A 23,690-nucleotide genomic window follows, 5' to 3' on the forward strand; every position below is an offset into this window, starting at 1 on the left:
TCTCTTTTGCACTCTCTTGTCTCACCTCTCAGTCCTCGTCTTAGCAAGTAGTATCAAAACATTAGTCTTTGATCCCTTTGGTCACAATAGTTCTTAGACTAGTGACATTCCAATTTCTCAAGTACAAGGTGTCAACTCTTGAAGTGGATAGGTGTAGAGACCAAGGAGCTTTCAAGTGTAGAGGATAGCCTAAAATGGAGGACACGGAGACCAAGTTAGAGACACAATGGATAAAATGGTAGGCCGTGGCCAAGAAATAAGCCATTCTAGATGTAAAATGGTCAAAGAAAAGGGATATAAAGTTAGTTTGAGTTAGAAGTCCAGTTACTTTTTGCAACATAGTCTTTATCTCTCTTCTTTCCTCCAAGCCTTTTGAATCTTTCATGGAGGCCAGCCACATGGATCATGATTTGTTTCTCTTCTGAAGCCACATCCTTCTCTCTAACCATGGGGCAAGCAATCTCTGAGTCAAGAGCATCAAGTAGAGCATTACTATGACTATGTTTGCTGGTGGAGATCTACATAAGGATTGCTAAAGAAAAACAATGCAACTCATGTTGAATTTTCTACTAAAGGAGAGAAAAGCTCCTAATCTTGAGAATCTTGTTTATTCATAGCTCGAGTTGAATGGCAAACCAAAATTCACATGGCTATTTAACTACTCTAGCATTGACCACACGGAGTTACCCCATAAGTTGTAACTTTAGCATAAGGCACCTCTAAAAGTTTTCCACACTTCAATTTTCAACTAATAAATGGCCTATGCCTTAGTAAAATCCACATGTATATGGAGTTTTTCACATATTAACCCTTTAATTTTCAACTAATAAATGGTCTATGCCTTAGTAAAATCCACATGTATATGGAGTTCTTTTATCTAAGTGTCGAAAACATGAAAAATACTAAGCAATTGCATTGTCATTTGGAGCTCTCATAGTTTTCAATATAAATATTTGATTTTGTCTAATGCCGTAAGTTTAGTGAAGAGTGTGCCTAATGGTATTGTCGATTTATATATTATGGATTTCTCACATTCATGATATTCTTGACTAATAGATTTAGTGACATGTAGAATGCTATGATAGATTATAGACATTATGGCTTACTCACATTTGTGATATTCACATACTTCCTTTTTCAATATTATATAAAGGGACTATTTGTTCTACATGGTGCTATCCAAGATTAGTAGGTGTATTTGCATGTTTTAGAGAGAGAGAGAGAGAGAGAGAGAGAGAGAGAGAGAGAGAGTATTTACATTGAAAATTATGATGCAAATACAAGAAGAAGGAGAGTCAGAGTAATCATAGAACTTGAAAAGATAAAGCTTTAGAATTCTCAAATATAATTGAAGGAAACAATTATTTTAACCAAAACAAAATATTGTGAGCCTATATAGAAGGAAGCCAATTTTTTTTCTAAATGTTTGAAGAAAATATTAATATTGCAAAAAAATGAGTATCAAACATGTGTTGATTAAAATTTAAGAGAAAGGAATGCAATTGTCATGAGGCTTGCAAGAGTGTAGTACCTTGTAAGTTTGTTTATATTGTTATTCTATGTACTAAACATGCTTATGTAAAATTTTCAGGTGTTTGACATAGATAGTGTTCAAGATATTTTTCAATATGGTTTAGGCTACCTAGATGAGGTAGCTCAAAGTGATGAATGGTGCGCAAAAACAGTTCGAATAAATTTGCGCATTCTTGTATGTATCAAATGTTCCACATTTTTGTACTTGCAAATTCAAAATCTCAACTGAATATTGATATTGAGGTTTCCAAACAAGGTTGGAGGGGGCGATGGTACAGTGGCAAGGGTTCTAAGTGAGCTAAATAAAGGTGTGGAAGAGCATGTTCCTCCAGTAGGAATAATTCCCCTAGGAACAGGGAATGATCTAGCTCGAAGTTTTGGATGGGTAATTATTAAGTTGTGCATATATTAGCATATTAAGGTCTCAATGTTATATCTCGTATATTTGAGGCTAAACTCATTTGGCTAAATATGGTCTAATATCTTGTAGGGAGTATCCTTCAAATATCCTCGAGAGGATGGCATGATGTATCTTCTCAAAGTTGCGAAAAGTATAGTTTGTGAACTTGATAGGTATTTATCAAAGAAACCTTTAATATTAATCTTTCCAATCACTTGTGCACATCTAACTCTTTTGCAAACACTCAGTTGGACTGTAGGAGTCAAAATGCATAAAGGGTTGCAAGTCAATTTTCCACGCGTCTTTCATCATTTGCCAAATTACTCCTTTAATGAGGTGAGCTACATAACAAACAACTTGTGTAACACACATAATATTGGAGAAATGATGTTTAATATAGAAAAGGGTAATTGTTAGATTTTATTATAGTAGAACTTTTTGTTACCTCATGTATAACTCTACAAGAAAGTATGGCATGCTAATAATTTAGACTAAACCTTTTTCTTAGACAAAAATATTGTAGGTTATAGAATTGTAGTAATATTTTATTATCAAGAAAAACATGGTGATAAAACATTGGAATTATATGTTCTTCCTCAAAAGGATTCATATTACAGAAGGTCTCATGATAGTATTTTGAGAAAGAACCTTGAGAATTGAATGATGCATAAATTTACATATGTTGACAAGCATACAAGGATCTATAGCTATCGAAAGATGTAATGCCATCCCAATGAAAGATAGTGTAGTACATCTAGACTAAACATTGTGCCATTCTCATAAAATGTCATGTGATACTTAATGGATTTATGGGATATAGATTGATCAAGTTAGTCATTTTATCAACTTTTTTTTTTTGGCTAGGACCACCAAAGGAAGGGGGGGTGTGAATGTGCATAACTAGTAGCCCATTTGGAGTCCATCATCCAAATATCCATTTTATCAACTCTTTTTTTTTTGTTAGGACCACCTAAGAGGTGAGAGTGTGCATAACTAGTAGCCCATTTGGAGTCCATTATCCAAATAGCATTCATATATTATCTTCACTGTACGACTATGAACTTATTACAAGATATGCTATTAACATAGGTATGCCTTAGCACTCAATTGGGAAGAATGTCACATGTTTAAAAAAGAAAGTGGATTATAGTTTCAAAATTCACACAAAGTTTACTCATGCAATATAGAAATACTATATATGTTTGTAAGAAAAGATTTGCTCATAGCCATGTCTCTTGGAAACAAGGTGAAGAAAAGGAAGAGCCGATGATAGCATAAGATTGAATAGTCCTTCAATCACAGTGACTCCATTATACCATAGAAAATTTGGTGGTTTTAAACCCTCAACTTTGATCAAATTATGGTTATGTGAATAGGAGACAAATATTGTATTAAAAGACCTATTTAATTCCAATGTTTCCCTTTACAAGTGTTAAGTAAGAGAGAGGGTTTTAGGGATATAAGTTTGTTCTGAGCCTTATTCTTGGGGATCCACTATTGGTTTTAAAAACTATAGAATGAGAAATCTATGCATTCGGTATCTAATTTGTATTTTTTCCTTTACATTGGGATCCTATTTAAAATGCTTTCACTGTTTTTATAACTCGAAGCATATAGATGCAATTTGAGATGGAGATCTTTGAAGTTACAATCTATTGAGGTTTATATTATATGCTTGATTTAGTTGGGATTCTTTGAACCTTTTAAAAAGAGAGGGCTATGAGTAGTAGTGAAGATCCCAAATAATTGCAAGTAAATTATCCTTCTTCTTGCTCTACCTTGGTGCTACAACTATGGATCTTGAGTGTGTAGAGGAAGAGGAGGAGCCTCCTGATCTTGTTTCTTGATTGGTGAGGGTGTGTCTTGAGTCTTTTGTGTGTGTGTATCCATGGCAAGAGAGACGTGTTTGCAGGTTTCATGGTGAGGAGCAAAGCTCCAAGCATATACTTTGCTGCTCGGTACCCTGGTTTTGTGCTTGTTTGTGTGCTGGGTGAGAGCCGGTCATTGAGTGCTAGTCTCATGGCACTTGTTGGTAAGGGTTCAAGTGGTTGAAGGTTTGCCATGTGGATTGATGATGGGGTTTTGGGGAGGTTGGCTATGGAGAAGAGACACATCAAAATGGATGAGGAGTTGTGGAGGCCGAGGGTGGATTGAGTGGATGATGGGGACCTCCGATGTTGATGTGGTTGATTGCGGGTTGCCAAATATATATGAAAAGAAAAGGAAGTGTACTACCTATGGATGGGCCTACCTCACTATGTAGTGTATGGTGTTTGTGCCAGTGGAACTGGGAGTTGGGTTGACCTTAGGCACAAGCCTGTGGTGTTGTCCCGCACTTGATAACCTGGTTCGTGTACAAAGGGAGGTACTGTGGGTGTGACTTAGGGAGACATGTCTAACCGTAAGGTGAGTGGGAGCTCTCTAGGTGTGTCTTGCCCTTAATGTATGCTACGTATGTGAAGTGGGGGAAGGGCTACGGTGATCCCTAGGTGAGACATCCCATTGATGAGTAGAGGTCAAGTTGCATGGCAGCTTGAGGGTTTTACTAAGGCATTTCTTGCTTTGTAGATACCCCTTTAAGTTGGTTCTTACATTGAGTTGAGTAGATGACAAAAATGGGTGGTTACACCTAGTGAATCTACTGTCACTCATGTCTTCTAAGAGGTTCATACAAAATGTTGGCAAGAGAGTGGCTCTCATCATGAGATGCACCATTACACAACTATCTATCCTAGCATTGAGATAAAAAAAGAGGGGCGGCAACCACTTTTCCTCTACAGTAGGTTTTTGTTTTAGTAATATTTGCAATAGGTGGGGGTAGTTACATGTAGTGATGAAAGTGGGGTCAAGGCATGAGGAGAAGTCCTTGAGGAAACTTGCTATAGATGGGCAGAGATCAGAGGGAAGTCATATCTAGCATGCACCTGCCGATTAAAATCAACTCCAAACTTTCTTGGGTAGAGCATGTAGATAGGATCATCTCGTTCATGGGGCAGGGTGCTGCAGAAAGCAATCAAGGCCTCTAAACTAGAGTCCTAGATGTTCCTATGCCACTTAGGCTATGCCTCATATCCCTCTACCCTCCGGGGTACCTCCATTGCCTTATCTTCCCAATAGTCTACAGGTTCATGCTGCCACCTTGTGGGGTGCCTCCTCCGTTCCTCTAGCCATCTCTTTCCTAGCCTTGATGAAAGATTGATAACATCCTCCACCACCCTAGGAGATAATACTCTCTCCAATGTGAGAGAGAAAGTGAAGGAGAACTAAAAGGGGTGGTAGTGGTTCTCCCATTGCTCCCAGACTGCAAGTTCCTAGCCCTAGTTGATGGGATCACACTCCTCACTTTGAGGAATGGACACTTTTGGAACTTGTGGTATCTTGGCTTAAAACTTCTTGCGGGCATGTTCTACCTGCTCTCTGCACTTATGTCTTATCTCCACCATCTATTTAGGTGGCCCTAATTTCTCTCCTTTCTCTTCTAGTTGCAAGTCTTGTAGCTACATAGGGGGGACTTGATTCCTGCACTTGTTCTTCCTCTTGATGGTTTGATTCGAATTCATCAGGCCCTTCTCCCTGGACTAGCTCTAGTGGTTCTTATATTTTTTGTTCTAGCTCCCCAAGACTTAGCAAGGTGAGTTTTTGTGTGATTAAACTTGCTAAGATTAGGTGAGCATGTTGCTCCTCTACTCTCAAGATGGTGATAGGCTTGGGTGCCTTATCATGGAGTCCATGTTGCAGGGCCCTCCTCGTTAGTTCTAGTTTTCTTCTTTTTTGCTCCAATGTCTTGTCTCCTCCTCTTGGCTGCGTGACATTCAATACTATGCTTAAGAATGCACATTGTTTCTCTAGCATTATTGTCTCGACAATCACAGCTTTGCTTTCCACTAGGAGAGGCCCTCACTCTTGGAATGGGCCAACTTGTAGGCTAAGTTTTTAATTTGATCTTCATTCTTGGCTGCACATTCTTTTGCTTTTTCCTTCAATTGCTCTAACCTTTGGTTTTGGTATCGGGCTAGGGTGGCAATCATGTGCTCTTGCTCCTACCATAGTGTATGCATGTGCTCTTGCTCTTGGTTTTTAAATTCTACCTACTCTTTCATTATGGCTTGTTTGTGAAGAGTTATCTGGCTATGCAACTCCATTAGTTTCTTTGTGTTCTCCTCATCTCTTTGGTTCCTTGCTACCTGTAGCTCTTTCCTTTCCTCTTCTCTTTGCCTATTCAACTCCTTTATTTGCATCTCTAGATGTTTATTGTCTCGAGAGTTGAAGGAACACATATTTTCTAGGGAGATGTGGTTCTCTCTCTCTTTATCATACAACTATTTTAGACCCTCTTCTCCCTCTCTTGCCTTCAAGGCCTCTTTGCTTATTGCGATCACCTCCCTATTTATGATAGTCATTACTCTTACTTGTTCCATCCTGTAGTCTGCAAAGGTAGCCTTTTCGTTTTTAAGCTCTGTAAGGGTGGCCTTTTTATCTTTTGTTGCCTTGTGGAGTTGGCTTTGAAACTCCTTTACCAATTTGTCTTTATCTTCATTGTGGCGCATGGCCAAAGGCACTGAAGTGGTTGACACTTCTAAGTGGGATACCTTGTTCTTGCAAAGGGGGATCCTTCGTTGGGTGCTAGTGCAATTTCTTGTACTTTGCTAATGAGGTATTGCTCCTAGGCCATGATATTACTTTCATTGAACACCCCTTCCACTGTAGCCTATGTTGGGGTGATTGTTGGTGTAGCCAAGACTGGTAGGATTGGTCGTAGGAGGGCTTTACCCTTATCTTTTTCCACTAGTCTTGGTCCTAGTTCTTTAGCTACTGTACTCGTACTTGGCACTTCCTCTATTGTTGGGCTCATCATTTCCAATTCCTAAGATCCTGAGGCTTGCTCCATGGATATCCAAATAGCCAAGGCAATCTCCTCTTCCTCTTATTGCCTCAGTCGTTCTTCCTCCTCTTCTTGCCTCTTTTTATGCTCTTCTTCTAGCCTCTTTGACTTCTCCTCTAGCTATTGTAGCTCTCCGTTTTCCTCGATGGTGGAGTGAGTCAAAGAGGAAAACTCCCCTCTTGCCACCCTCAATGGTGTGGCTAGTACCTTTTCCAATGTATGTATTGCCTTCCAAACATAGGCGTTCCAATTCACCTCATCCAGGGCATTGGTTGCAAGGCTTTCCAACAATGGTATTCCAATTCTATGCTAAACTAATTCCATCATTAGTGTAGACTTTCTTTTTATCTATTCCTAGCATTCCATACACATCCCTCTTTGGCTTCTTCTCCAACTTTTTTGCTAATCCCAGTGTCTTCTCTACAATCTTTGGATTAAGGGAAACTTTTTCCCTTCTAGAGGTTTTACCTTGCCTAATAGTCACCATGACACCATTCCTTTGGACATTGAAAGTCCTAAAATTTTTTGTACATTTACTATGGTAGATGTCTTATGCCACCTTCTTGTCGAGAAATAGACAAATGATGTATGCTCCAGGAAGAGTTGTATTGAATCCCATATGCACAATGAGGAGAGTGGAACAACCCAACTTCTATAAAGCATTGTACTTGACTATCACTTTCATATGAAATGAATACAATGTCATGATGCTTTGTACTTTAACCTAAGTGTCTTGCCTTTGTCAGTTTCCTACACAAGATTGTGTTTATGAGCCCAAACTACCATCTTGGAACCTAATTCACTTGTGTAACAGTTTGTCTCTACTTGTCTATGTCATCATGAGTTTGGTCTTCATCTTCCATCCACCATAGCATCTGCCATGCTCTAGATCCGCATCTTGCTCATGGTATCAGAGCACAGTTGGGCATGGCATGACTCCTTCCCTAATCTCTCAGTCCCTCTTAACCTCAGGTCATCTCAAGTCCACAACTAATGAGCTCACTCTCAACTCATCTCTCCACTTACTCCACGTTGGCAGCCATAGCCAGCTTGCATATCCTTGCCTTTGAGATTCCATAACTTTCTGTAGAGGGCATATCTCTCCATGCTCTCTTCTGGATAATTATTCCTTGACTCCCAAGGCTTCTTTGTATCACATAGAACCCTAGCATTTCCTTGACTCAAGTTCAGCATTACCTTTTTTCTCAGCTTCTGTCCTATGTGACTCCATAGCCAGGTTATAGCTAGCTCACTTGGAGCTTCCTGATCTCCTCCTACAAGCCTCATCTCAACACACTTTCTTCTAGGAAGTTATTTCCCAAGTCAAGGCCGCATCATCTTGACACATTACAACTCAACATTGCGTACTCTATGCATCAGCACTGCTAAAATTTGTTGCTATTTTCAGAATTGCGCCTCTTTCATTGTCGTACGCTTTGTCCTCTTACGCGATCCAACTTGTGATCATAGGGATACTAAAGGTCCATATGTAAGCTACTTTCAACTCAGAGAGTTTGTGGATTAATTACTTGTACACGTTGTGCCAAGAAAAGAACTAGTTGGCCAGGAAACCCTAGACAGACCCTCCATAGCCATTGCAACTTCAAGCTCTATTTTCTTTCATTTTCTCTCCCCTACCACTCAAACAAATCAAGGCCACACTAATTTGAGAGTCTCAATAAAGATTTGGGATATTTTGAAGGTTTGTTTTGAAGTCTTGAAGACCTCAAGTAGTAGCATCAACACCATATCTTCAAGTTTCTTTCTTTGCTCCATTCTAAAATCCATTTGGCCAAGCCAAATACTACTATTCAAGATCTGCTACAGCACTCAATATTCCAGCAAATATTAAATTGATTTACCATCAAGAAGGGGTTTCAAGCTAGAGTAATATCAACCATCAAGCAACAAGAATCATCATCTTCAAAACCATGGTATCTTTTGATACTACATAGTGGGATTTGACACTGCCCCATCACTTGTCCTTGTTAGCACATTCAAGAAGTAACTCACCTTAGTATTCATGCTTTGAAGATTATTCTCAATCTGTGTGATGATTTAAAGTCACATTGATAAAATTTCATGTAAATCTCAATCTTCTTGTAAGAGGATAGACATTGCCCGAGAGTTCTCATGGTAAGACCTCCTACTAAGATGACTGAAGTGGAATAGATAGCAAAGTTTAATGGTGAAGGCTTTCATGCTTGGAAGGAGAAGACCATGTACCACCTTATGTGGAAAGAATCGTGGGGCTTGTTTGAAGATGAGAAAGAAGATGCAGATGACAAGAAAGAAGATACTGCAGTAGACCAGCCTAAAACAAAGGCATGTAAGAAGATGAACAACAAAGCTCTAGGTATTATTGCCTGGGGTCTATCAGATGATGTATTACATCACATCTCCAGCATCACATATGCAAAGAAGGCATGGGAAGAATTTGACAAAATTTTTGGCACACAAGCAAAGAACTCAAAGGTAAAATTACTTATGCAATTTTATAAGTTGGATGTAAAAGACACTTCATCTATGGATGTACACATCAATAAGTTCAAGAGCTGTACACATCAATAAGTTCAAGAGCCTTAAAACTCAGCTAGCAACTCTTAACAAGAACATTGATGAGGATGAGGCAATAGTAGTGCTACTTGCTAGTGTTAATCATGAACCATATGAGAACTTTGTTTCAACACTAAGTAATGTTCCCATTCTCTCACTCAAAGATATTGAGCACTCATTGTTTGGTAAGAGATCCTCCTTAGACTAAGATGTTTCATCTTAGAATACGTGAACACTATATCCAATTGCTCCCAAATTTTGGTCTTCCTACTTCTTGCTCTTCCATCATCCTTGTGGTCTTTGACTACATTGTGTAGCATTTTCCACTAGTTGTGAATGTAAGAAGAATCTTTTGTGGAATTCCTTTTATCAGCTTGCCATGGAAGCTTGAAAATCTTTTGGTCTAAACTCAACTTATTAAGGATTTCATGGGAATACTATTCCCATTTTTGGATCTCTGAGGATCTGCCTCATTCACAAAATTAACCCAATGGACACCAATGTTTAACAAAACCTTCTCAATGGCCATGCTAGCATCATCCTGGTCTCTTGGGGCAAACACATGGATTAAAGAACTTAGTTGTCTCTTTCTAAAACCATTTTGAAAACAAGTTTATCAATCTCATCAAAAGCTTGGGTCTAGTCTTAGTTGTCTAATTATAAAAGGATTGGAGTATTTCTAAACATTCATCCATTTCCTTACTGTCTAGTTTCTTATGTCCATTGCTAAGAGGAATGACAATACCCCTACCGATGCAATCTGGTGGCATGGAGGAAGATCTTGCTTTAGAGTCATGAGTAGTTGATTTAGGTTGCATGAGGATCTAGTCATCATCAAAAGTGTTAAGATCAAACATATGTTTCCATTTGATGTGAGCAGGGTTTGTGGAATTGCCTATTGTAACTGTGCCATGATCTTAGACATACATGGTTGAAGCATGAAACTTAAGCATGCTATTCTCACCGTAGATGTTAGTAGCATCAATTTGTGGAAGTATCCATTTTGATCTTTGATTTTCCTTATCCATAATGGCAGTTGAATTTTCCAAAGATTTGTAGGAGTCAACCACTCCCTTGAAGATACATGAGAGAAAGTATATTGGTTCTTGGAAGCCATGGAGGATTTACATGACTTAAGATGATTTATGCACTCTTCAATGGACTAAACCTTACATGCCTCATGCCTACACACAAATGGAAACATGGCTTACAATACAACGGCCTCATAGAGTTGAGAAACCTAACAACATTACTTACAACCTTAACTTGCTTTAAAGAAGCTGCAGAATACACAAGGATTAATGTCACATCAAGGGATCACATCAATTTCGAATCTTTGGAAATATGAAATAACTCACCACATGCTAACAATTGATGGAAAGATCTCAAAGAGTACATTCTAAATATTCAAAGTCTAAAAAATTTGGAGTTTGTTTGAAAAAATTTCACGATGGCCCCATTTCTGAGGAGAGAGAGTGAGATAAACCCGTAAAGACCCATTTTTGAGTCCAGTTTTTTCCTAATCCCTTTGCTTGGGATCTTACTTAGGCTTATTCTTGTCTTTTAGTCTTCATGCCCTTTTTCATTTGCATTTTGGCTAGAAATTTTCATTTTGATCTTGATGGTACCCATCAATTTTATAAATTATAATATCACTTTTTTCTCTTTACTTTGTGCAAATATACATCTTAGGAGTATTATGTTTACATAATTGTATGAAGACATATTACCTTCACTCGATTTCTTATTCAATATTTTACATATTTGGGACATTATATTGTTCCTCTAATAGCACCATGTATTTTCAATGCATGATTAAAGTATATAAGTATTGTCTCATATGCTTGGGGTATATAAGGATTGATAATACCTATGGATTGGTATATACAAGGATCGACTCATACATTTGATCATGGAAATCCTATAATCATTAAAATACACCCTTTTCAAAAAAAGATTTGATAATTATGAGTCATTTTCTATGGGCATGTGTGTTTTAATACTTCAATTACTAGAAAATAGTACATTAGCACACATGTAATCATTTGCATGTCACTCATACATAATGGGTTATGGATTGAGTTAACATAAACACCCTCATGCAATGAGATTGATGGGTAGTTTTTACTACTTGAGTGATAGTGTATAAAACCTAATAATTGAAATATTATGATGCTTATAGTGACACAAAGAAAAATAACATGCATTAGCTATTCAAATGAATGGTTGAACTTGAGAATTAAAGAATTGGATGCTAGTAAATTCTGCCAATAAGAAATGATTGAATGCTTCTAAATTCTTCCAACAAGAAATAATGGGATGCTTATAAATTCTTCCAACAAGAAATAATGGGATGCTTATAAATTTTTCCAACAAGAAATAATGGGATGCTTATAAAGTCTTCCAACAAGAAATAACCCTTCTTCTTAGTTCCGAATGATACATATAATCCAAAACTTTGATAGACCCTATTTAAGGTAAAACTCTAGTTTGATACCTTCATGGGTCTTTCAAAACTACGGAACCAACAACCCTCTAAGGAAGGGCTTTTTTCTCCTTTTGTGCATGCTCTCTTATTTAGCAGAATGAACAATTATTTTTTATTGATAACTACCTTCAACATTTATAAAGCTAATGCAACTCCCATAAATGTGATTGCTAGAGGGTTATGGAGGAGTTTAATGTGCCTTGCTTTTTGCTTCAACATCTAGAAAAGTAATGCAACTTCCATGAAGGTGACTGTTAGAGGGTTATAGAGGGGTTTAATGTGCCTTGCCTTTTGCTTTGGTTGATTCACTAGAACTTCCTTTAAACTTGCTGTGGTTTTGACAAAGATTAGACTTGATTTGAAAGTGTGCATGTAGACCTATTATTTGGTAAACCTAGGATATGTGCACTCTAGACAAAGACCTTGTTGTAATATTTAATGTGAAATCATCTTCTATCTACATAATTTTGCAAGAAGAGACAAGAAGGCTGATGTTTGCAAGTGTATATTGCTATTTAGAGTAAAAAAGGAAGCTACTTATGATGCCCAATCTATGCCATGGTGGATTTAATGCTAGAGAGGGCAAGAGAGGTTAGAAGGATCTCATTCAATGTTACTAACTATCCACAATCCTAAATTTAGAGATTCATTATAAGAAGTGAGAGAGTATTGATTTGATCCGCACATGTTCAAATGCATTGATAATTAATCTTCAAATAGATGTTGGTTACAACTTATAATCACTTAGGTTATGAGTGGAAATCTCACAATTATACCAAACTCCATACATGTGGAGATGCACCTCTATACTCATTGGACCTCCTCTAATAATTCATAATTTGATAAAAATTATTGAATCATTACATCATGCAAGCTCGATCCTCAACCTCCAAGCTCCAAGCTCCATTTTGTTGCATGAGACAAGAGAAGATTTAACACATCCAAATAGTAAGGTTGGTGTCAAGGCTTGTGCAAGTAGTACACATGCTCCTCTAGTCCTATCTCTAAAATCAACAATCTCATCAATATATAAGACAAAGAGTTGTGTGAGACCAGGGAAGCTCTACTTCAAAGTCATGGTACTCTAGGCTATGTTAGGTATCCTAGTTGGGGCCAATGCTCTTACTATCACTAACTTTCCTCCACATTTTTTATGGTGGTCTTATGTCTTGGATTTTATGTGACAAATTCTCCCATGGCATAAGTCAAATGCCATGTAAACTCTAGAAAGTAATAGTGTATCTATTGTTCGTGTGCTTAACCCTCTACAATGATGGAATACATAGTAATGAATAATGGTGCAACATCCTCCTTTCAAGCAAGCTATCTAGCTACCATGTGTTGATTTCTATCAATGAATATACTAGAATGATGCTCTAGAACATTGTAAGAAATATTGTAAAATATGTAAACAATCATGATTTTATAGTAGCATCTCAGGCTATTTGGGGTCCTACTTTATAAATCAATATAATAATGTCAATGATCTATCTAAAAAACGATCCCTCAATGTACATGATGACTAACTACTAAGATGTAAGTCTTGATTAGAATTATCATGTTACTAGCATGATGGAGCATACATGTTAAAGATGCATGCAAGTAAGCTTGATGTACTCTTGAACTAACAACTTGTTTTTTTATCTTAACATTAGAAAATAGAAAGGTGATGTGCTCCTCCTAGTCTAAGAGATGTATCACACATGATGTAATTTTTTCCATATCATGCGATATATTAGTGAGGCCTATCCCATCTAATCCAATTGCCTCATATATGGAGTCTAACATATCAAATGAAGGGATTTGCTACTCAATAATATGGTATTGAAGTCACTAGCAAGTAGTATGTCTCCCATTTTGAAAAATTTCATGGTGCCTACATAGAGTGGGAGGTATCACGAATCATCTGTTAGGGTAGCATATCTACATATGACTAGAGAAAAGTTTCATATTGTAATCTAGAAGTCCTATGGTTCAAACTTGACCCTAATCCACATATAGCTTGTGGCCTCTCACTTGAGAACATGTATGGACTCCTCTAGATATTAGTGCCTATCATACATTTGGAGAATATCATCAATATCTTCAAATTGTTGAGAGATTTATCTATTGGTTTTAGTGGGTCTTCCTATATAGCATTAGATCACAACCTATTAATGTTTTTTCAAATAAGCATACATCTGTCTACTAATGGAATTTTTATAATTCTAAACAATGATATCTAAAGTGGTGTTGTAGGTCACACCCTAGGGGATGAACCATGGGAAACTTAGTGTAGGAGTTCTCCTGAAAAGTTAAAAATTTGTACATGAGGGATAGGTCATCATTAGTTTCACCTCCTAATCTTAGGAGTGTAAAAAGGTTGTCATATTACTCTTAGATTTGTCATAAAAAGGGGTTTTTTCTAAAATATTCCCTTGCAAGTGACATGTCTCCTTTATAAAGAGTGAGTGCCGCAAAGTCACACACACCAATCTAGGATTTTTGGGACATCTCAATGAGATCTATACTCACATCCTTGACCCACTCACCTACCTCCCAAGAATGTTTGGCTTTCTCCGTGCATAACTTTCTACATAATGCATGTCCTACTGACTTTGTCTCCCAAACATATCTTCTTTTATTGTAAATCCCTTGGGTGTTGAGAAATTCTTCTTAGATAGTTATCATCCTAAATTTCAAAATCAAGGAGACTAGATGGCTACTCCAATTACAGGAATGTTTCAATTAAGTGCACACTAGTGTGAACAATACTAGGATAGGTGACATCCCAAGAAGGGGAGGTGTGGTTTCCTCCACCCAATTTATAACTTTTTCCACCTTAACTCGTTGTACCTTTTTCTTTATTTGGAGCTCCTCTTGATCCCCCTTAATTGATAGATCTTGTCAAAAACTTAGCCTTATTTAAGTGTTAGTCATAAGTTTCATAGGAGATTTGAATGGCTATGAGAATGTCATGTGACCAATCACTAGCTAAGTTGCATTGATATTCACAATTTGAATGCTCTCTAGAAGTTAATCTAGAAATGCCTATGTCATTAATGTTTTGATAATGATATAAAATAGTCATTTGATGATCATATGAATAATGAAATTATATTATTCTAGTTTCTAAATTTAGCAAGATAACATCACAAGAACTAATTTAGAGTTAGAGAGGCAAATGTTGCTAAGCTCTCCTTGATATTATTATCAATAATTTTAAAGTCAACCTTTTCATCTCAAGCCGAAGATAATAAAACTGAAGAAAATGAAGCTAAAAATATATTTGAAAACATTATGGTCCAGATTCCTAACATTTAGAAAGCCCTTGATGTTGTGCAAAGAGTTGTGTAGGTGAGGTTGAAGTAGTAGCTGAATGAGTTGTTTTAGAGCTTGCACTATTTGTGATGTGGTAGTAGCTAGTTCAAAACTTGGATTGAATAATAAAAGATTCCCCTCAAAGTGAATGATGCAAGTCAACTTTCTGCTTCCTAAAATTTGATGTGTTTTTAGTCACTTTTTTGTTATAGAAATTTTGTTTTTTCAATGTAAGAAAAACATTTGTTATTAAAATATATATTTGGAATTTAATTCTGACTAGGGATTGTGAGTCTAACTTAGGATTGTGGCATCCTCTTCATTGAGCTATGAAAGATGTTGATCTTTTCATGACCTTAGAGTTACTAAGTATTAATCATAATAAGTAGCTTAGGAGATCTGAATAGTCATGAGGAAGAATCAACAATATTGAGTCACACAGATGTTCAAAATCTCATTGTTGTTGGAAGCTAGTGCAAAAATGATGTGATAGAAATCTCCTAATGATGATTTAGAGTAGTCTTTCATTGATCAAATGACGAATGAAATCACATTGTAGTTTCTTTTTTATTGGTGCAATCTTCAATTTTGGTTTGTAAACACTTAATAATTATGGTACAATGCTTGATTGTTCTAGTTTTGCATTTCAAATGTTCTCTCTCTTTGTGGAAGGTCAATGATGACCTTGTACATAATCTCATCCAAGGTTCCTTAGATATCTTGAGGAATCTCTAGGCTTTGTCACATTATTAGTTTTTATTGACTTGACATGATCTCAATCTCTTACAAATATAAAAGATCAAAGATTTGAATTCCTTGATCTTTTGATTTTTTGTTCAACATTTAGTGTAAATAAAAGTGAGGTTTCATATTTTATACAAGTTTTTAAGCTATAGAGGGCACAAGTCTTGCAACTCATAAGATTAAAACTAGAACTACTATGAAGGCAAGATTGTTAGTTAGTCTCATATATCTAGTATAGTCTACATTTCTCCAAATAACTAAAGGATTTTTTTATTCCAACTTATTTCTTTAACTAAAAAAGAAAACCACTTTGTAATAAAGTAATAAGTGTTCATGGAGTTCCTTTTAAGTTTTTTGAACCTTCAATGATGCGCCATAATACTTATGATCCACCAAGTAATCTTGATTTTTCTTGTTTTCTTATTTTATGACCATTGTTTAGATGAGTTCATTTGCAGAGTGCAAACTCTAAAAGTTTGGAAAGTGATATGATGCCATCCTTTGAAGGACGTTTCTTTATCTGTTTGAGCATTGGTACTCTTCAATACCTCTTTTCAAATGTAGATTTTAATAGCTTATGCATTCTTTTTCTAAAAAAATTTAATCATAGCCTACTGGATTTTACACAACAAGTTAATGTCTATATGGATGGATTTCAAGGTGTCCATTAGAACATATTAATAAAGCCCTTTTTTTAAGGATTGCATCGTCTAGTCTAGGATTTCTACTTTGGTCTTGTCATCCTATTCATTTGGATAATACTGTTCTATATTCATAATTGTGACATATTGATACACATTTCCCAATATATTTCTCCTTTGAAGAAGAAAGAAATAATGACATAGAGAAGTATTGACACAACAATAAAAACTCATCCTTCCTCTAGGTTTTCTCATATATTTATTCAAGCATGAAGTTGGATATTAGGTTCTTTTTATTATTGGCTAGGTGAGGGTTCTTTTACTTGATGGGTGGTTACCTGAGGGTTAATGATTAATGAGGGTTTATTTTCCAAGATGTAATATTTTGCAAACTTCTTGGCATCCATGAGCACATCCTAAAATAGTATGTTAGCCCATCTTGAGTTGATAAGTTCTCAATATATAGGGAAGCTTAGCAAGATTATGATTGTAAAAACATCCCTATGTCAATGGATAAGATAACTTTTTCTCATGTGTCTAACCATGGTTAGAAGGCCTTATTCTTGGTGAAGGCATAATGATCTAATATTAGTTAATATGAAAGTGATATTAATTTCTTATTTTTCATTGTTTTCTAAGGGAATTCTTGGATTTTTCTTCTACAATGGTATAATATTAAAAGGGAATTTAGTTTTATATGTCCACACAATGCATTCATATAACATGTTTAACACACTAGAATTAGCTACATGTGTTGGGTGGAACATGGAAGACCTTGACTTAGATGAATTTCATTTATGGATGGGTAGACTCAATAAATTTTGTAGCTTTCCAAACCTTGATTAAATTAAATAATTGGAGGATGTGAAGCCCTTTCATAGGTCAGAATGCAATGAGTTCTCTTTTTAAGGAGCACATCAATGGACATGAAGCACTTGACAATGATAAAGGCATTGATAGCTATGATTCAAGTATTGAAATTGAAGTAGTGTGCACTCTCTTGTGGCTACCAAGTGGTTCCCTTGGCTTTGAGATTAGATGGTCCTAGGATTGTCCCTAGTTCTCCCTATAAGATAGAGCTAAGGTTCCCTAAGCCAATCCATGTATCTTGTAATGGTGTTGATAGCATTGGCTAGGATCTTGAATTTTGAATGCATATTGAGAGAATTCCTTTTTGACCATGAAGGGTGGTATCTCATAGTCCAAATCAAAGTTAGTTTGACAATTACTTCTACTTTTTAGAGCTTGGATGTTTTTCATACAAGAACTTGAAGAGTGATGAGATGTGATCCACATTGGATCATTTCACAAATACCAAGATGCCACTTTCTAGCTTTGCACTTTTTTAAAGCTAATCAATGGAACTCTATTACGATTTTATTGTAATATTCAGGTGGAAAATGTTTTAGTAACTTAAAAAACACCAAATTGAATGAGGTGGCCAAAGGTAGTGCTATGGATGTCAATTTAATTTGGCTCCAGTATGGTGCTATTAAATATGCCCATTGTTTGAAAGAGGTTGCACATTTTCAAACTCCACACATTTTGATGCCTCTACTTCTTACATTGATGCCATTACAACCCTGTTACTTGTGTTTCTATATGTTCTTCATTGCAATCATACCATTGTTACAAAGCAAGGGTGACGAGATGTGGCTGTAGCTTTTCTATGTGTAGAGTTATGTCAGAGAGAGAACTAGGGGGAGAGAAAGAGGAGAGAGAAGATTGCAGAAGAGAGAGAAAGACGGCAGGAAGAGAGAAAAGAAGAGTGATGAGGAGAGAGAAATACTAGATTTAGAGAGAGAAAGACAGGAAAGAAGGGAAGTGAGTAAGAAGGGAGAGAAAGATTGTAATTGTATTAATGTGTCAAAAAGATGTGAAAATTTACATCTTCTCTCCTTTTATACCAATGTCAGTGTGACATGGCATAATATCAATATTATTAACACTAATTTGTTATTCCTAGCTTCTTACAATCCATCCCTTCCCAAAAGTTTTTGTCCTCAAAAACAAACCTAGAAACAACTAGAAAGAAGATGGATAGAACAGAGTACTACTCTGTTTTACAGCTTTACAAATGGGAAATGAATGAAAAATGACCACTACATGAGCTGAATTTGAAGAACGGAAGTAAACCCCAAATATATACATGATTTGAAATACTTCAGAAGCAAATGGAGCCATAAAGTCTTCAACAAATAATCCCAGAACAAAGTAGACAGCTTGCTGAGTAAACAGTCCCTGCTAGACCAAATCTGCCATAACTTTTGATAGAAGTGTCCAAATGAGATGTAACATATATCAAAACGAAGCTCTTGAATAGTACTTTAAGCCCATATAGATAGCTTAATTCTGAAAATTAGGTACGATAAAAAGTGTTCTAAAACAGCGTGCTGTCCTGAACCAGTCTGCATCATTACTAGCTCCATAAGCAATAGGCTTCAGCCACCAATGTCTCCCTCAAGTATGGATACTCATCCAATATAGAATCAGGTCTCCAAGAAGCCTCTTCAGATGGTAAACCTCTCCATTTGATCAAATATTCCACAATAGAACGTGATCGAAGCTTCTTTTCACGCTGACCTATAAGAGCCTCTGGGATGTACTGAACAAGACCATCTTCATCAATAGGTGGCAGCTCATCAACTATATCCACTGGATCACCATAATAGGGCTTGAGCTGACTAACATGGAAGACGTTATGAATCTTTGTAGAAGAGGGAAGCTCTAGTTTGTATACCAAATCTCCAATTCGCTTAAGGATCCTGTAAGGGCCATAAAACATGTGGGCGAGCTTATTACTGGATCCATCTTTTAACGTAGAGTACTTGGATTTGGGCACCTTCAACAAAACCGGCTCTCCTTCTTGGAACTCTAAAGGCCTCCTCTTCTCATCAGCATACATCTTCATTTGATCTTGAGCCTTCCTTAGATTCACCTTAAGTCTTGAAAACTCCCAAGTGTCCAGCTAAAGGCGAAGAATGTAACTCCTCCATAATTTTTCGCTTAAAAGAAGAAGCTGAGGGAATAACAATCTTGCCTTTCCACCAAATAAGACCATTTTTAAGCTGGTAATGCGAGTTTTCTTCCATAAGACCTTGCTGTAATTTCTGAAAGATTTGGCTGAATTCCTCATCTAAAAGATAGGCCTCCTATAGTTCTTTAATCCAGTCATTATGTAATTCTGTCATAGCTGACACTTTGCAGGCCCACATACGGGAAAGAGAATCAGCCACTATGTTATCTTTACCCCTTGTATGAGTGATGTCAAAATCATAATTCTGTAATGTAGCTACCCAGCGACGTTGCTTTGGAGTGAGATTTGACTGAGTAAGGAAATACTTGAGTACCCGGTGATCACTATGTACTCTAAATCAGCTGCCATATAAGTAATGGTGCCACTTCTTGATTGCATGCAGGATAGCCAACATCTCCTGGTCGTAAACATTCATGGCCATCTCCTTATCTGTAAGCTTATAGCTCTCAAATGCAATTACTCCATGCTCCTGAAGCAAAACAGCCCCAATGCCACGGCCACTAGCATCACACTGTATAGTAAACTCTTTGGAGAAATCCGGGCATACTAAGATAGGAGCAGAAGTAAGGAGTTCCTTTAACTGGTTGAAGCTGCTATCTACAAGAGCATCCCAAAAGAAAGCCTCCTTCTTCAACCTGTCAGTCAAAGGAGCTACAATTGCCGCATAATGCTTTATAAATCGGTGATAGAATGAAGATAGACCAAGGAATCCTCTAAGCGAGGTAGTAGTAGTAGGCGTTGGCCAATCTCTTATGCATTGCACCTTCTTGGGATCAGCCTGTATTCCTTTTTCACTGACTATATGTCCCAAGTATTCCACTTCAGTCTGCATGAAAGAGCACTTCTTATCCTTAGCAAAAAGCCTATGATGTCTCAACACATAAAAAACCCTCCTCATATGTGCCAAGTGATCTTATAAGTCTTGCTATAGATCAAAATGTCATCAAAGAACACCAAGACAAACTAAAAGAGGAAAGGTTGCAAGATCTTATTCATCAGGCTTTGAAAGGTAGCTGGAGCGTTTGTAAGCCCAAATGGCATCACCAAGAAATGATAGAGCCCACGATCAGTCCTGAAAGCAGTCTTGACTTCATCACCCTCTCGCATGTGAATCTGATGATACCCTGATCTCAAATCAATCTTTGTGAAGAATCGAGCCCCCTTAAGCTCATCAAGCAAATCATCAATCCTAGGTATAGGATACCTGTTCTTCACTGTTATCTTATTGAGATCCTTGTAGTCAATGCACATTCTGAAAGATCCATCTTTCTTTTTGACTAACAGGACTGGAGATGCGTAAGGTGAAGAACTTGGTTCAATGAATCCCATTTCAAGAAGTTCTTTGATTTGCTTGGCTACTTCCTCTCGTTCACACTTTGATAATCTGTAAGGTGGCTTATTGATTGTCTTTGAGTTGGACTCCAAATCAATGGGGTGATCCACCGCTCTCTTAGGAGGCAATGAAGTAGGTACTTCAAAAAAATCTCTATACTCCTCAAGAAGAGCTGTCAAGGCTGGATGGTTTGCCGAATTATTGGGCTAATCCTGTGTTTCTTTGTTCAAATGCAAAACAAATATTTGTGAGCGCTTCTTGTACTCTCTTTTGAGTTGTTGAATGGTGATAAGATGAAAATCAAATCTACTAGGAATTTCCTATAAATGGATAAGCTGTCCATTGGAGATAAACTCCATATATAACTGTGAGAAATCCATAGTGATCCTGCCTAATGTCATCAACCAATCACAACCAAGTACAATATCTATAGGCCCCATTTCCAGAGTGATTAGGTTTACTTTGGCTTCAAAATTTTCAGCCAATTGCAAAGAAACCTGTGGGCAAATCTGTGTGTTGATTTCTTCTTCACCATTAGCCACTTGTACTCTAATGGGCTGTTGTAAGTCTGTGGGAACACAATTTAACTTGTCCATGATGGACTTATTGACAAAACTATGAGTACTGCCAGTGTCTATCAGGATGAACACTGGCTTTCCACATATGCTTCCCTTCATACGAAGTGTATTAGGGCTCTTAGATCCCGTCCAAGCATCCATAGAGATAGAACAATTAGTGGCAACAAGCGACTCATCACAAGATCCACCAGGGTCAAACGGAACATTTCCACCTGGATCAAAAGGAAAAGAGTCGGCTGGATCATAAAAGTACTCCTGTCCAACTGGTGTAAAGATCCATGGGAATAGATTTGGGATTTGTATTAGCTAAAATGGACTTAGGCTTGTTGTCCCCCTGTTTGAATTCAACCTTTGGACTGTTTGCTATCTTGAAATTACTTTGAGGCCTAGAAGCATTAAATGGAGGATAAGTTGATACCCGTAAGCTCCCATTAGGCACATGATTGCTGCCATAAATGTTACCAACTTGTCCCTGCTTTAAAACAGTCCTTGGCTGTCCATAACTAGGCTGAAATGAAGATTCTTTCCTATACTTTCTTCCATAGTGCTCCGGAAGCTCAATAGCCTTGAAAGTGAAGTAGGATTTTGTGCCATAACATCAGCTGACAAAGATGGCTCCAAACAATACATAAACTTGTGAAGCTTAGCCTCATCACTGATGCTTTCCACATACATGGTCAAGTTGAGGAATTGGTTTATATACTCTCTTACACTTAGGCCCCTTTGTTCCAAACCATACCATCTCCATGCTAACTTCTCTTTCTCAAGAGGCGAAACAAAGACTTCAGCCATAAGTGCCTTGAAAGCTTCCGAATTCTCTACAAGTATATTCTTTTTCTTGATATACCTCCACCAAGTATGGACAAATCCTTCTAGATGCAAAGAAGCAAAGTCAATCTTCATATCATCAGTTTTAGGGTATATATCAAAGTAGGACTCCATCTTAGAGGTCCATTCCTCTAAGTCTGATGGTGAAGATGACTGGCCATTAAATTTGGCTAAAACAATTTTGTCCCTAAACTCCCTTTCATGAAAGGGTTGCTGTCCCAAAATTGGCTGATCAGGATTACCAAGTACAGATCCTCCAAATTGAGACTGAAATCTTCCAATAGGTGGCTGAGAATTACTATGTAATCTTCCTGTTGGTAGAGTACCCCTAGAATTTTGAGTATGCAGTCCAAAAGCTTGAGTATTGGCCCCATTCAAACTGCCCAAATAGTCATCATGCCTTTGTGAAGCTTCTCCTACTTCATATTGACTATTTGGAATACCTCTTCTTCCAATAATCCCATTTCCATGACCATTTTGGTTAGATGGCTGAAGTGGGACTGAAGGGCCACTGTTTGAACAAGCCTTCTCATTAAGTTCTCTTGATGCCATTTGCAACTGCATGAATTTAGAGATTTGTGCCATGAGTTTTTCATTGGATTCTACCAACTTATCAATAGAAGCCTTGGTCTGATCAGTAGATAGAACCATCTGCTCCATTCTTGACAAGATGGCCTCATGTCGTTCCCTATGTCTTTGTTCATGGGCACACAAAGTATTATTGAGTATACTGACTTCTCCTTGTTGTTGAAGCTCTTCAGGGTTCTCTTGAAGTGTACTATCCATCATGGAATCCCTGATTTACTGAGCATAATCCTCCTGGACCTTATTTTTGCCTTTATGTCCTGCCATATTAGTGCAATCCTGTAGTACCCCCTGTTAGAAAACCGGCTATAACTTTGGCTAGGAAACTCCGATTTCAGAACTTTTTTGTGCGGATTGAAGCTAAGAATACCCTCTTCGAGATGAGCTATAGCACTCTATAACAGGTTTAGGATAGAAAATTCTGTAGCTAGATTTTAGAGTTTGAACTGTCCAGTCCTGCACCTTGTTTAGACCTATAAGTGCCCTGTTTTGACCCGGTAATGCAAGATAGTAACTCCAAATGGCTACCAAGCCCTACAAAAGGGTATATAGGAGAGAGAACTAGGGAGAGAGAAAGAGGAGAGAGAAGACTGCAGAAGAGAGAGAAAGACTGCAGGAAGAGAGAGAAGAAGAGTGACAAGGAGAGAGAAAGACTAGATTTAGAGAGAGAAAGACAAGAAAGAAGGGAAAGCCATAGAAGCTGTGAGCAAGAAGGGAGAGAAAGATTGTAATTGTATTAATGTGTCAAAAAGATGTGAAAATTTACATCTTCTCTCCTTTTATAC

The 23,690-nt window shown here is 37.3% G+C and overlaps 1 protein-coding gene across 4 annotated transcripts in view; it reads left to right on the plus strand.

Annotated features, from left to right (window-relative positions):
- Positions 1 to 23,690, plus strand: part of LOC148040749 (diacylglycerol kinase 3-like) — a 111,185-nt gene that overhangs the window by 58,341 nt on the left and 29,154 nt on the right. For all 4 annotated transcript variants that reach the window (XR_015687665.1, XM_087661499.1, XM_087661507.1 and 1 more), the window contains exons 2-6: positions 1,592 to 1,708; positions 1,790 to 1,918; positions 2,024 to 2,106; positions 2,182 to 2,269; positions 16,362 to 16,437. Coding sequence is in view for 3 of the 4 variants with exons in the window: in XM_087661499.1 (XP_087517625.1) it covers positions 1,592 to 1,708; positions 1,790 to 1,918; positions 2,024 to 2,106; positions 2,182 to 2,269; positions 16,362 to 16,437 (493 nt within the window). In the remaining variant the exon portion in view is untranslated. The remainder of the gene's footprint in view (positions 1 to 1,591; positions 1,709 to 1,789; positions 1,919 to 2,023; positions 2,107 to 2,181; positions 2,270 to 16,361; positions 16,438 to 23,690) is intronic.

Source organism: Lygodium microphyllum, chromosome 2, assembly GCF_053477565.2.
Source record: "Lygodium microphyllum isolate KBCC chromosome 2, Lygodium_microphyllum_v1.1.10, whole genome shotgun sequence".
In the NCBI taxonomy this organism is placed as follows: domain Eukaryota; kingdom Viridiplantae; phylum Streptophyta; class Polypodiopsida; order Schizaeales; family Lygodiaceae; genus Lygodium; species Lygodium microphyllum.